General features: G+C 37.2%; 2 protein-coding genes across 2 annotated transcripts; one reads left to right on the top strand and one right to left on the bottom strand.

The window, feature by feature from the left end:
- Positions 1-276: 276 nt before the first annotated feature.
- On the top strand, positions 277-3,559 carry LOC144662190 (uncharacterized). Its single transcript, XM_078522950.1, has 2 exons — positions 277-788; positions 2,483-3,559. Exons 1-2 carry the CDS (start codon positions 651-653, stop codon positions 2,894-2,896), a joined length of 552 nt encoding a protein of 183 aa, XP_078379076.1. The 5' UTR covers positions 277-650; the 3' UTR covers positions 2,897-3,559.
- A 469-nt stretch (positions 3,560-4,028) lies between these two features.
- LOC144662191 (chymotrypsinogen B-like) lies at positions 4,029-11,952 on the bottom strand. Its single transcript, XM_078522951.1, has 7 exons — positions 10,167-11,952; positions 8,892-9,092; positions 7,954-8,157; positions 6,814-7,128; positions 6,578-6,610; positions 5,785-5,902; positions 4,029-4,169 (listed from the first exon to the last, which is right to left on the bottom strand). The coding sequence occupies exons 1-6, from the start codon at positions 10,219-10,221 to the stop codon at positions 5,802-5,804; spliced, it is 909 nt and encodes a 302-aa protein (XP_078379077.1). The 5' UTR covers positions 10,222-11,952; the 3' UTR covers positions 4,029-4,169; positions 5,785-5,801.
- Between the last annotated feature and the right edge of the window lie 755 nt (positions 11,953-12,707).

The following is a 12,707-nucleotide window of genomic DNA, read 5'->3' as shown; positions in this document are numbered from 1 at the left end:
ATATAAAAATAAAATATAAAAATACCTAACTAAATTAATCTATTGAGCTAAAATATCTATACATGCAGAGAGTGAAGTTTTAAAAGTTAAAAATTTAAAAACTAAAAATATCATGATTATTTAACTGGACTTAAAGTAAACGTGTATAAGAAATAAAAATTAAATGTCATAAGCTTCTTTAATGTCATAAGCTTCTTTAAAACAACTTCTAGTAAACTGACTGCCTAGAGTTCTGATAACTTTCTGCACAAAATCCCTTTATAAATACGGAAGTATTCTCGCAAGGTTCAAAGTTCGATGAGGCGTAAAAAGTAAAAGTCTTATTTTCTTTCCTATCACAATTTTGTCTACTGATATGTCATTAAAATCATGGCCTATTTTGGGATCAGTATAGTTAACGATATCTCCTTACAGTTACAAAGTCCTTTCTTGAGAAAGCAAAAGCTCAACGGCAGCGGAGAGATGTGAGAGACGTTGTCACTGGCGTGACTTGCGCATGGCATTCATAGCTGCGGATTTCGGGGAAAAGTGAAGTGCCTTTGACGACAGCAAATTTTACCTTCACCACGAAGAAGGCACCTTTACATCTAAAATAACTACCTAGCACACTTGATTGCGCCGATTATTCGCTGGATTCATTGATATAAACCATGGGAAACAATGGGAGTAAAAGATCTTCTGCATATTCGCGACACTCTGGTGAGGGAATGGGCTCCTACACGCATCGTACTGGAAAAGACACGGGGCATGCTAACTCGGTCTTAATTGGCCGTCAAAGAATCACAAAGGTAAGATAAATCAAATGTTTAGGGGATCGATCATATGCTGATATAACTATATTCGTAAAAGCAGACACCGTTGTGAAAATCGTACGTTGTTTATTGACTAACACTACTACACTAGCGCTAAGAAGCCTAGAAATCAATCCGTTTAAATGCGTCCACACATCGAATCATTAGACAGCCAGCATAAATTGGAATCCAGATCGATTATTCTCAAACGTCCTTATACATGTATCTCGAAGCAAATATCGTTTCCGTTGGATTAGCTTCATTGGGTCGGACACAACAATTCGTCCCCGATTTTTGAGAACCCGCGATTTCTTGAGAACGTTTCGTTTTCCTTGGAGCGTCGCAAATCGGGATACCATTATAGTTTAAAATCTCAACTTTCAGGAGGCTATAACAAGCTGATTATATACACGGATTGTCCAAGTTCTTGAATTCAGGACAGCCGGCGAAAACCAATTCAGCTAGTAACGAAAGATCTGCAAAATGTCTCAAACATAAATTATATGAACATAATCTAATGCAGTTTGTAAATCTCTAACATTTTACTCGAAATTTTGCGAATAAATTAAAACCCAAGTGTATGAGACTTCATTTTTCGACCTAAGCTCGGATTTTCTTGGACAATGAGTGAGTTCAGCTCGGTCTTTTTTACAACTCGCCATTACATGTGTGCAAGACAAAATACTGTCGTTTTTTTCTTTATCTTCAGTACCTTTAGGGCCTGATTACATGAGCCGGGCTGGCCCGGTTAGCCGAGCTGGCTCGGTTTGCCGAGATGACTTTCAGCTCGGTATTACATGAGCCCGGTTAGCCGAGATGACTTTTAGCCCGGTTTTAGCACGAATGATCAGAGCACGAATGATCTTGATCACCTTTTCCGGCAATTTGGTGGTTAATTTTTTGCACTTATGCAGCTGGATGGGTTACTTTACCTCTACATCCTATTTAGAAGGAGTTGTATTGATTTTGTCGACGGATATTGTGCTCGGAAGAGAAATTTAATGCTGGCCCGGTGAACGCGATTACATGGAAAATGTTCAGCCCGGCTAGCCGAGATCCCGGCATCGCGATACCGGGATCTCAGCTAACCGGGCTGGCCCGGTTGTCATGTAATCGCGAAGTTGATTTTTGTTGCGTTTAACAGACGTTCTGAGATCTCGGCAAACCGAGCCAGCCCGGCTCATGTAATCAGGCCCTAAATCACCGTCTGTGAGGGAGAAGATTCAGAGTACAGTTAAGTCCAAAATGATCACTTCTCTACTTTACATTTTACAGAGCAATTCAGATCTTAATGTTGGAAAGAAAAAAAAAGGGAGAACGAAGGCTATCATCGTTTCCGCATGATCGATCAACAAAGTGGGGAAAGCGGCAACCCTAAAGTTTCTAAGAATTTCAATCACATATCACTAACCAAGCCTATTCAAGCCTAGCAAGCGCTTAATTCTGGTGTTAGTTGCACGAAGCTTCTACTACTTCCTGATAAGGAAGTTAGCCCGTTTAGACACTTGCGTAAGACTATGTGCTTGCTTGCTTAGAAGACACCCATCCATCGCCCGCAACTCGGCTGCTCGGGCGCTAAGGGAACCCTAGTCGGGTCAAAACACATATTTACTCCAGTGAACATGAGCTTTGTAGTACAAAATTTGATTTAAGATTGTTAAAATTGTATTTCGTTTCTCAATCCTATACAGCAATTCTCGAAAAACCTGTTAATTCATGTATCAACAATTACTGCTCCGTATCTTGGAAAGATCCTTGTGGAATTGTGCGGAAATGAGGGACGACATCCATACCTCGACGAACAGGGAAGAACAACTCTACTGTTTATGAGAGCTGCCATCTCTTTTATTCCGTTTGCTTTGGAAGCCGGTGCAGATCTGCGAAACGCTTCTTTCATCTTTGCCCAACCAGGAAGAGAATTTGCCATAAAAGCTGGTAAAGGAGATTGGGAGTTCTATTTTTCCCAGGATAATGATGGAAACATTTGTGGCAGATGTGTGCGAAAACCGGCCCTTCGCTACATCTGGGACGAAGTGAAGAAGGTTGTGAAGTATCTCCTTCCAATCTTAGGGCCTCCTGTAATGGCGGCCTTGATGGCTGCGTGACAAGTATTATCGACATTAAATGGTTTGAATCCTGCAGTATCAGCTGTGGTTCGTATAGTGCGATCGCCCGGGTGAGCGTAGTGCTGAAACAACTGTTGCTGGTGACTGACGTTTCAACTACCTGACCGGAAGTCATCTTCCAAGTCAACTGAAATTAAGTCACTTGATGACTCTGAAGATGACTTCCGCTCAGGAAGTGGAAATGTCAGTCACCAACAACAGTCCTTTTCATAACTGCTTTTACCCTGAGGACCACACTATAAGAACTAGTGACAAGTATTGTAGTGAGACTACGTAAAAAAAGAAAAAACTCTAAAAAGGTACCACGAGGCATATTTTTTCAGTTTGTATTGATATTTTTAGCCATGAGCCATTAACGGGGATAATCACTATTTCTTTTATCTTAGATTACAATAAATCGAATGTGTTTAGAGAGGCAGTTATTTAATTTTGCCACATTGTATATATGTTGGCATTTTGTACGATACACTTTTTTAATGAATATAATAATTCAAGCTAGTTTGAGCAATCGTAACCTGTCTTTTACCTACAAAAATGGTCATTTATGTAAAAATTCTTTTTTTGTTGTTAGTGCGTGCGACAAGTTGTGAACTAATCTTAAGTTTACCAGTTTTAGAAATAAATGGTTGCTACTTCTGAAAATTCCTTATGTGTGTTTGTGCAAGATTAAACGAATTAAAAACCAGACAGATACCAAACGTATAAACGTACCTGGGTAATCAAAAAATCGAAGTCCCCACGAAGCAGCAAGCGTTACGATTACTATACCAGTATAGCGAAAATTTTAAAAATGGCGGAATACTATTCTCAGTGAACTTAATTTCACTCGAATCAGAGCAATAGAAGCCGTCGGGAAAAGATTATCGTTAGGAGATTCCAGTAACAGTCATAAAGCGAGCTGTGAACTCATGGCATACCGCTTTTCTCACATGAGAGAAGGCCTGGGAACGAGGTTGGACTGACACCCGTGCCTGAAAACGCACTGTTAGGAAACCTATAGTGTGGTTGTGGGACTTTTCAAAGGGTACCTCTTTTAAAATGTTGACTTGCACAGATCACCGCAACGTTTAGACTAATTACTACTAGACAATGGATAAGCAGAAACTGTTAACTTTATTAAATCTCAATTGATAAATGATCAGGAAATCTGATGATATCCACGTTACAATAACACCCAAAACTTATTAAAACTTGTTTTTGTTCACTGGAAAGAAAGCAAAATGACTTCTCGGGATAAATGGCAAGCCTTGCCCTGTATGAAAAAAAGAAATTCTCAATAAATCAATCAATCAATCAATAAATCAATCAATCAATCCAATGAGTCAGTCAATCAGTCAGTCAGTCAGTCAGTCAGTCAGTCAGACGGTCAGTCGTTCAGTCGATCAGTCAGTCAGTCAATCAATCAATCATGTCAATCAATTAACCAACCAACTAAACAAACACACCAATCCGGCATCCAGCAAGCCAGCCAGTAAGTTTGTCAGTCAGTCAGTCAGTCAAACATAAGATAACCAATCCCAGCATATTAAATGATGCATTTCTTTACGCCAAAAAACATACTAAATCTGCTAGTTTATTAAATGATGATGAAGCATTAGGAATTCTCTCCGATAATGACACATCAGCCCCACAACTTTCAACAATTCTTGCTCTAAAATTAAACATAGGTTAAGAAAAAATTCTTTCCAAAATTGTTCATCCGAAATTGCGCGTCAGTAGCTCTAGAGAAAAATTCACTCACAAAAAGTTAAAAAAGAACAATAGAAGAGTATCTCACTACAGTTAAAAATCCAGCGCATCGAATAAAACTAACTAAACTAAGATTAGGGGTACATTCCCTACGCATAAAGACTGGAAAATATGAAAATGCGGGAGCATCCATACCAGTTGAAGAAAGAAAGTGCTTGGTATGTAAGGAAAACCACATAGAGGACGAACAGCATTTTTTAATGTATTGCAAAGGGTATAATGATATTAGAAAAGAGCTTCATTCACCAATCTCCAGATTTAACTGATCATGAAAAAATAAAGTACCTTCTTAAACTAAATAATTATGCTACCTCTAGAATCATAGCTAAATATATCTTCCTAATGTTTCAAAAAAGAAAAGAAATTTTAAATTGAAAGTTATATCAATAAAAAGTTGTATAATTAATAGTCCAATAATTACCGTAAATCATTGTTTGTTATTAAGTAATTTGTTAGCATAGCTGCTATAACACCTTTAGTGTAACTAGACCAATACCTCCCTTTGGAGTGAAAGGTACAATAAAGATTTACTGTTACTGTTACTGTTACTGTTACTGTTACTGTTACTGTTACTGTTACTGTTACTGTTACTGTTACTGTTACTGTTACTGTTACTGTTACTGTTACTGTTACTGTTAGTCAGTCAGTCAGTCAGTCAGTCAGTCAGTCAGTCAGTCAGTCAGTCAGTCAGTCAGTCAATCAGTCAGTCAGTCAGTCAGTCAGTCAGTCAGTCAGTCAGTCAGTCAGTCAGTCAGTCAACCGGCATATCAATATTTCAATAGACGAAGACGTGAAAGAATGAAGAAAGGAAAGAAGAATTGAATTAGATTGTCGGTCTAACAGTTATTCGATTTTATATCAATATAACTTGCGGATATTGACATGTAAATTGCATATTTTTAAGACTCGATTCTCTTTCCGTATACACGAAATATTCAATTGCAAATGCTTGGAATAGGACTCGACAGTAAAACAACTTCGTTTTTGAGCGATAATCTGATGAAACAAACACAACTTATACGCGTTGCGTGTTAAAGTATGACTTAATTATTAAGGGTTTTATCTATAAAAACTAATACTTAAAAAGGGAGGGGGTGCAAAAATTAAAAAAAAGTTACCGTAGGATAAAAGGCTGTTAACAGTCTCCACAAGTTTTACGGCACCAGTAGGTTTTGATGTGATTCAAATGACAACTATCTGTCCAATGAGGGCAGTTTGAATCTAAGTCCACACAGTCTGCAATAAAAAATGTTGTATAGTTATCATGTCACAAACAATAAAAAAATGATGATTCATTGACACGACTGAATCGTTGGAATTTAAAGATAATGGCAATGTGGTATACTTATTGCTTAAAAAGTGTTTTGGAGCTTGGTCAAGCTATAAAACTCGGACGTACGTGGGAGTGGATGTCTGAATTCTGTACAGAAATGAAATCCGATTTAAAACGAAAATTGATTCTTCTTTCGTCTGCACCTTCTGTATTGACTATAAGAAATTCCTCAGGCACATTTTGTTGAATTTCAAAGATTAACTCTGCTCAAGAATCTGGCTGTAGCTTAGCCAAAGTAATGTTGCAGTTGGGAACCTTGACATTCGTTGGCCATTTATTTTTAATGCAACAGGATGCTAAACTATCTTATCTTTATGGCAAAACAAATCATTTTAAGTTAACAAATAAGTCAATTGTAATTCTTTCCTCTTATTATGCATAATTACTAAATAATAATTATTATAACTTAATAATAATTCTCTTAATTATTTCCTTGCATTATTGATGTATTAATGCATTAATAGACATGTTTTTTTTTGGCTTTTTCTCATTGTTCATTATCGTTTTGGTTCTTATTGGGGGGGGGGGGGGTGACACTCTTTCAAAAGCCTTTAATACGGAAAACATTTGTAACTTACTTGAACCACCACCTCCACTATTTCCACCGCTGCCTGAAATGTAAACAAGACGAAGATTAATGGTAAAAAATGAATTTTATATGTCCTTAGCTAAATATGGCAAGACTAATAGATGACGTACAATTAAAGATCCTGAAGAAAAAAAACAATGCTCTATTTTATCGAGTGGATGCCCAGGGAAATGGCAATTGTTAGTTTTTAGGTTATTGTAGGTCTTACAAATCGAAGCTTCTTACCCATTTTGCTGTTAACCCAATCCACGTAGGACCCAACTCGCGCATACACAGAATATGTAATTGTAGGGCAGGCCATACTGGTCACCCACGATGTTACCCCACGCAGCACCCATTGTCCATTTTCCTCGCACACTAAAGGCCCGCCACTGTCGCCATTGCACACACTGCTTCCCGCTGCACCGGCGCACAGCATTGAGTTCTCGTGTACGTAATATCCGTTCTTCTGTTTGCATGTGTTGTGATCGACAACGGGAAGGGAGGTTTGCTGAAGTTCATAGGCAGCTTGGTTGGTTTGCCCGTTTATTCGTCCCCACCCTAAAGATGAGCCAAACAGCAAAGTTCTTTATGAAGCTTATTATGCAACTCATAGTTGTGGTTACTGAATGCGTATCGCACAAACCGATTGCCTTTTGGTTTATCTTAGTATCAAGTTATCAACTTATTGCTAATTTATCGTCAGCCGGCTGGTACTGTTACTCTATAACTCTTTTTTTTCTGGTTGACTGTTTTTCTATTTTCCTGCCAACTCAATTATTATATTTCTGAACACCAGTCTTTGACTACATTTACACTAGAAGACATTATTTTGGATTCATAAATTAGACGTTTAATTTCGACATTCATTGCATCAGTTAGCAGCATTTAGGGTATTTGTTATTGTAAGCGTTTAAACTGAAAGGGTCTTTGGATTCCGAACCGTTCACAAGTGGATAATTCGAAAACACCCATGTACGATCGGTTAGTAGGCTAGTATAAAAATGTTCCAATTATTTTTAAAGAGTAATTGATTACACTACAAAACCTTACAGATCAACCGTTTTTGGATAAACAGCCTTCATTTTAGATTTCGAATTCGGTGTAACGAGCAAATTAAGTTATGCAAATTACCAGGGGGCGTAAAGGTTTGCGGTATTGCGGTTTTGCGTTATTTTTGGTGCAGTTTTGCGGATTATTTTTTATTTCAACCTGGAATATTACGATTTTCTAGGCTAGGCGGTTTGTGGAAAGTTTAGGTTAAATTTGATGCGGTATTGCGGTTTTTGTAAGTTTTTCTGTGCGGTTTTGCTGTTATCGTACCCCCTTTACGCCCACGTCAATTACCCTTCGATGTCAGTGAAAAATTGGTAAAGTCCTACCTACCCGATGTCCAGCAGTGGGCACCGATTGTAGCCTGTGATCCTTGGCTGGGCATACACACTGTGCCGATAGTTGAACTCAGTTTCACTTTAGAGCTGAGCTTTAGGACGGTGATGTCATTTTGTAGGTGAGACATAGAAAAACCCTCGTGTTTAAACATTTGGGAAACTTGATACTCTACACCGTCTCCGTATCGTTTGTGAGCACCTAATTGATTATAATCAAAATATCAGAAATGTTAGTACATGTACAAAACAAAAATGTTTGAAGACCTCCTACAGTGACTGTGTCACGGGTTTTAGCCAAATTTAGGCATGGAAAATGACCATCAAATTTGAAAATATAAAAATAACCTAAAATATTAAAAAACCCTCTTAAAACAGTGAAGGGACATTTCAATAACACAGCAAATGCAAAAGAAGGCACGAATTGCCAAAAGTAACGAACATTGACACGGATTGCGATATGGGTTTTTGAAATATTGTTTGCTTGTAGCGTAGGGTTTAAATTATAACGTCCGGGACACATTTGATTACAATAAGGCTATGGTTTTGTCATTAAGATCCATAGAAGTAATGACTTTGCGCAAACATTAAGTTTCATAGTATTTAACTTAGCCGAGACACAGTCCCTTTATTTCGCGGTACTTCATGTATGCATAGCATGAACTTGCTTTGGAGTGCCGGCCATTTACATTTATGATACAGTACAATACCTAATTTAGGATCATCCCACATAATATCGTACCAAAATTCGCATTATAATACCGACAGAAGCCTTATTTACTGTCCTGACTTTCTGCAATATCAAATCACTGACCTCAGATCACCGAATAGTTAACGTTTGGCCGGATTTGGAAACATGGCTTGAGCAAACTCGCTTGGTATTCCACCGATTGTTAAAAAAATATACGATTAAGCTTAAATTGGTGACTTAATTACCAGCCACGATTTTGTAAGAACTGGGGCGGGAGTCATGATCAACACAATGGGCAGCAGTTATTGCATACTCTTCACTGATCAGCGAGGCACCACAGATATGTCCCCCTGAGTACCTGAGGGACAACTGCCACGGCCAAGACCCGTGGTTTGCTGTTGTTCCACCAACAATACGAGACTGACCAGGCCTCTTACCACAGGACGCTACAGGTTGAAGAAAAACAGATAAAGTCATGAATAATTATTTAGTTTTAGGTTAACAGTGACAATTCACATTTTATTTCGAGTAATAAAGGACAGTCATAAAGCGCAGTCGATTCGTCGATGATTAAATATAGTTGCCCGCATCACTCAATTTTCTCGAGAGTGCAAAATCGTCGGCTCCTTGTATCACAATAGGCCATTTCCGAGGTACCCTTTGCCTCTGTACATGTCTTAAACAAGTCTACATGCGAAGCTATTCATATCAAACGAGGTTTACCTACAGCTCATTTTCATACGAATCAAACGCACGTAGACTTAACTCGGAAATGGCCCATTACTGCCAAGAGTCGGCCTTTTCTCTTTCTTTAAATACTTTTAAAAATGATGAATACCGTATTTTCTCGATTAAACGCCGGCCTCGTATAAACGCCGGGTCAAAATTGCTAGTTTTTTAAATAAACGCCGGGGGCGTTTGTTCGAGGTCCCGGCGTTTATTTGAGGTCAAGCTAACAAGTAAATATATTCTGTTTGTCACAAATCTCGATTGCAACATTAACTATCCAATCCGTAATAGTGCACCTTTGGGAAATAATCACCTTTGGATACCCGGGAACAATTTTTTGGGGCAGAACGAAGAGAAAAATCGTCCCGCCTTGACAAACTGCCCCTTGGTCTCGAAGATCGGTAACAATAATTCAATCTGAAAAATTGGCAGAAAATTGCAGTCCGTTAATAAACGCCGGGCCCCGATTAAACGCCGGCTTCAAATAAACGCCGGGTTCACGAAGCCAGTTTGAAATAAACGCCGGGGGCGTTTATTTGAGAAAATACGGTAATTTGAAAACATATCTCAAGCAGTACAGTGACTGCGATGTAATACAGTTATACAAATTTTTAGTTTACCCAAACTCAAAGTCAAATTTAACCCAAATTCTAATCGTTTATAAAGGAAGGGAGTAGTGTAACTATGGTTATCTAAAACTTTTGTCTCACTTCTAATTGCCCTACAAAAATTATACGTTTAAAATTGGAATAAAATGCAATTAAATTAATAATACAACTTGAAATACGTACCGTCGTTCAGTGAAGGTCCGAGAAGAACCAAGACGATCAAAGCATACACGTACATTTTGACAATGTGATAGTGTGGAGAAAATTCAGATCATCGTTTTGTTTTATGGATGCCCATTATTAAATCAGCTTTCAGATAGCGTAAATACAGTCTGGAGACAACAAAAAGACCTTTTTAGAATGTTAGGTGCCATTGTCTCCTTTTTTATTTGTCGAGGAGTCTGTATTTGGACAGAAAAATCAACAAAAGTGTTTTAACATGGTTAAATGCTAAAATCGCTGATTCTTTAGAACAGCTGATTTGAATGTGATATTGGTGTTTTTCAACTTTCAAACAGAATCCAAGCCTAAAGACAATGTTAAAAATGCTCCAAGACTCTGCCCTCATAGAAAGGAAGAAAAAATCAGACGAAATTGTTAATATAAATCATTAGTCTGTCGTTTTAGCAGATGTCTGTGAGAACAAACATTATTAAACACCATTTGATGGTGCAGTATTTTAACATTGTTCAGCTGCAAGTTGTTGTAATCCGGCTCCATAAAACTGAATGCCTTTGTCTTCTTATGTAGAATCGATAAAGTAGCGTGTTTTTAAATTAAAAAAAAAATGAAAAATAAGAGAAGATATTCATCCAAACTGTGATATTCTTTCTAGCTCAAAATGCAGTGGTCAAGGATTAACATGCCAAAAACACGACTTATGTTTTCATTAATTCTTATTTTGTTAGCTGCCGGATATTTCTGGACCGCTGATTGTTAAGTTGGATATAATATTTGCGTTATTCTACTTCCAATCAAATTCCAAGACTTAAAGTTAATTAAACTCAACGAATCTACTCTGACATAAAAAAAAAACCAGAAAACATTGTGATATGAGAAGTACTTATAACTTGTAAATTAATCCCATTCAGTAGAAATAAACGCTCATTTGGTCTGTAATTTTAGCTGATGCCTATCAAAGCAAAATAGTTAAACACCATTTGACGGTGCAGTATTTCAACATTTTTCAGCTGCAATATATTGTAATCAGACTCCACAAAACTGAATGCCTTTGTGAAAAGGTTTTTTAAGTTTTTTGCAGTGTTTATTCCAGGAGTCTTTTAACGGAGAACCGATGAGGTAGGGCGCCGTTTTAGTATACAATTTAGGAACATCATGAGATGGTTTTCAACGAAATATAAATTTTCTCATCAGCTTGAAATGCAGTTAATTTATCAACACTGATCATGCAAAATGTAACGATTTAATTTATTCAGTTTTGATTATGTTAGCTGTCATTGCCTGCTTTGTTATCTGTTAGGAAGTCTGGGTTTAAACAGAAAAATCAACAGAAGTGTTTTAGCATGGCTTAATCAGTGCTAGAACTGCGTAGCTCAGTGAATTCTCGCACTTTGATTGGCTAGCGTACAAGGCATTCAGTGCAGAACTGTACTGGGACTTGAAAGTGAGCCTTTTTGCGATATTGCTTCGGCTTCACAAGATTGTTTGATTTACGCTTGCTTTGCATCGCAAATTTTGACATAAAATGCGTCTCTTTACCGTGTACTCTTTACGTTAAGTATTTATCAATTTGAGTCTATTTCATTTTCTCTCTAGCGATTAAAGATTGAACGGAACAAGACGCTTGTGCTATCCGTCAATGACTGGAAAGACAACAGAAATAGTAGTAAATTATAATTAAGAAATCAAATCTGTTTTACTTGCTTCGAAGTGTGGAACCGGTCAAATTAAAAGCACAGTCTTTAAACTTTCTCTTTCACCACATCAGTGAAACAGATTTTGTTCATACCGTATGAACAAACTCATGCCGAGTAAATATGATCATTTTTTAGCGAGCCTCTTGTGTATTTGAGGGTTCTTTAATGACAGAATCGATAAAGTAAAGCGTTTTTAGGAATATAGTTTGGAGTATTATTAGATGGCTTCCATATAAATGATAATTTTCTCTCCAGCTCAGGATAATACAGTAATCAACCATTATCATGCAAAAACACAATGTATAATTCAACGTTTACGTTACCACATTTATCAATATAATCAACTTTAATAGAACATCTTAAGCAAGGCAGCATGGTTCAGTTATTGAATGCTGATTCCAAAGGTGACATAGATATGTTTATAAACAAATTTAATTCAACATGTCTTATGTTATCACCTTGACATTTAAAACCAATGATTAAAAGGTGCAGATAAACTTGTATTATAGTCATTCAAATTGAACACCGAGTCTGCTAGAGATGTTTTGATTACGCTTTTAAAATCACAACAAATTAAAAAAAGCAGAAGCTTAGCCGTGTTCTAAAATTATAACACAAATTGTTTAATTATACATCGTGTTTTTGCATGATAACTGTTCATCACTGCGTTTTATTATAAGCCATGGAGAAAATTGTCATATTGGCGAAGACCATCTCATGATTTTCCCTAATAATTACACTAAAGAACGGCTTTCTTTAAGTTTTATTCATTAAAAGACACCTCAAATATGCAAGGGGCTCACAAAAAAAAAAATAATAAAAATAAAATAAACCCGCATTTAGCGTA

This window comes from Oculina patagonica, chromosome 8, assembly GCF_052425735.1.
Source record: "Oculina patagonica isolate OP01 chromosome 8, crgOcupat, whole genome shotgun sequence".
In the NCBI taxonomy this organism is placed as follows: Eukaryota; Metazoa; Cnidaria; class Anthozoa; order Scleractinia; family Oculinidae; genus Oculina; species Oculina patagonica.
The sequence above is the reverse complement of the archived record's forward strand: the minus strand, read 5'-3'. Positions and strand labels throughout refer to the sequence as shown.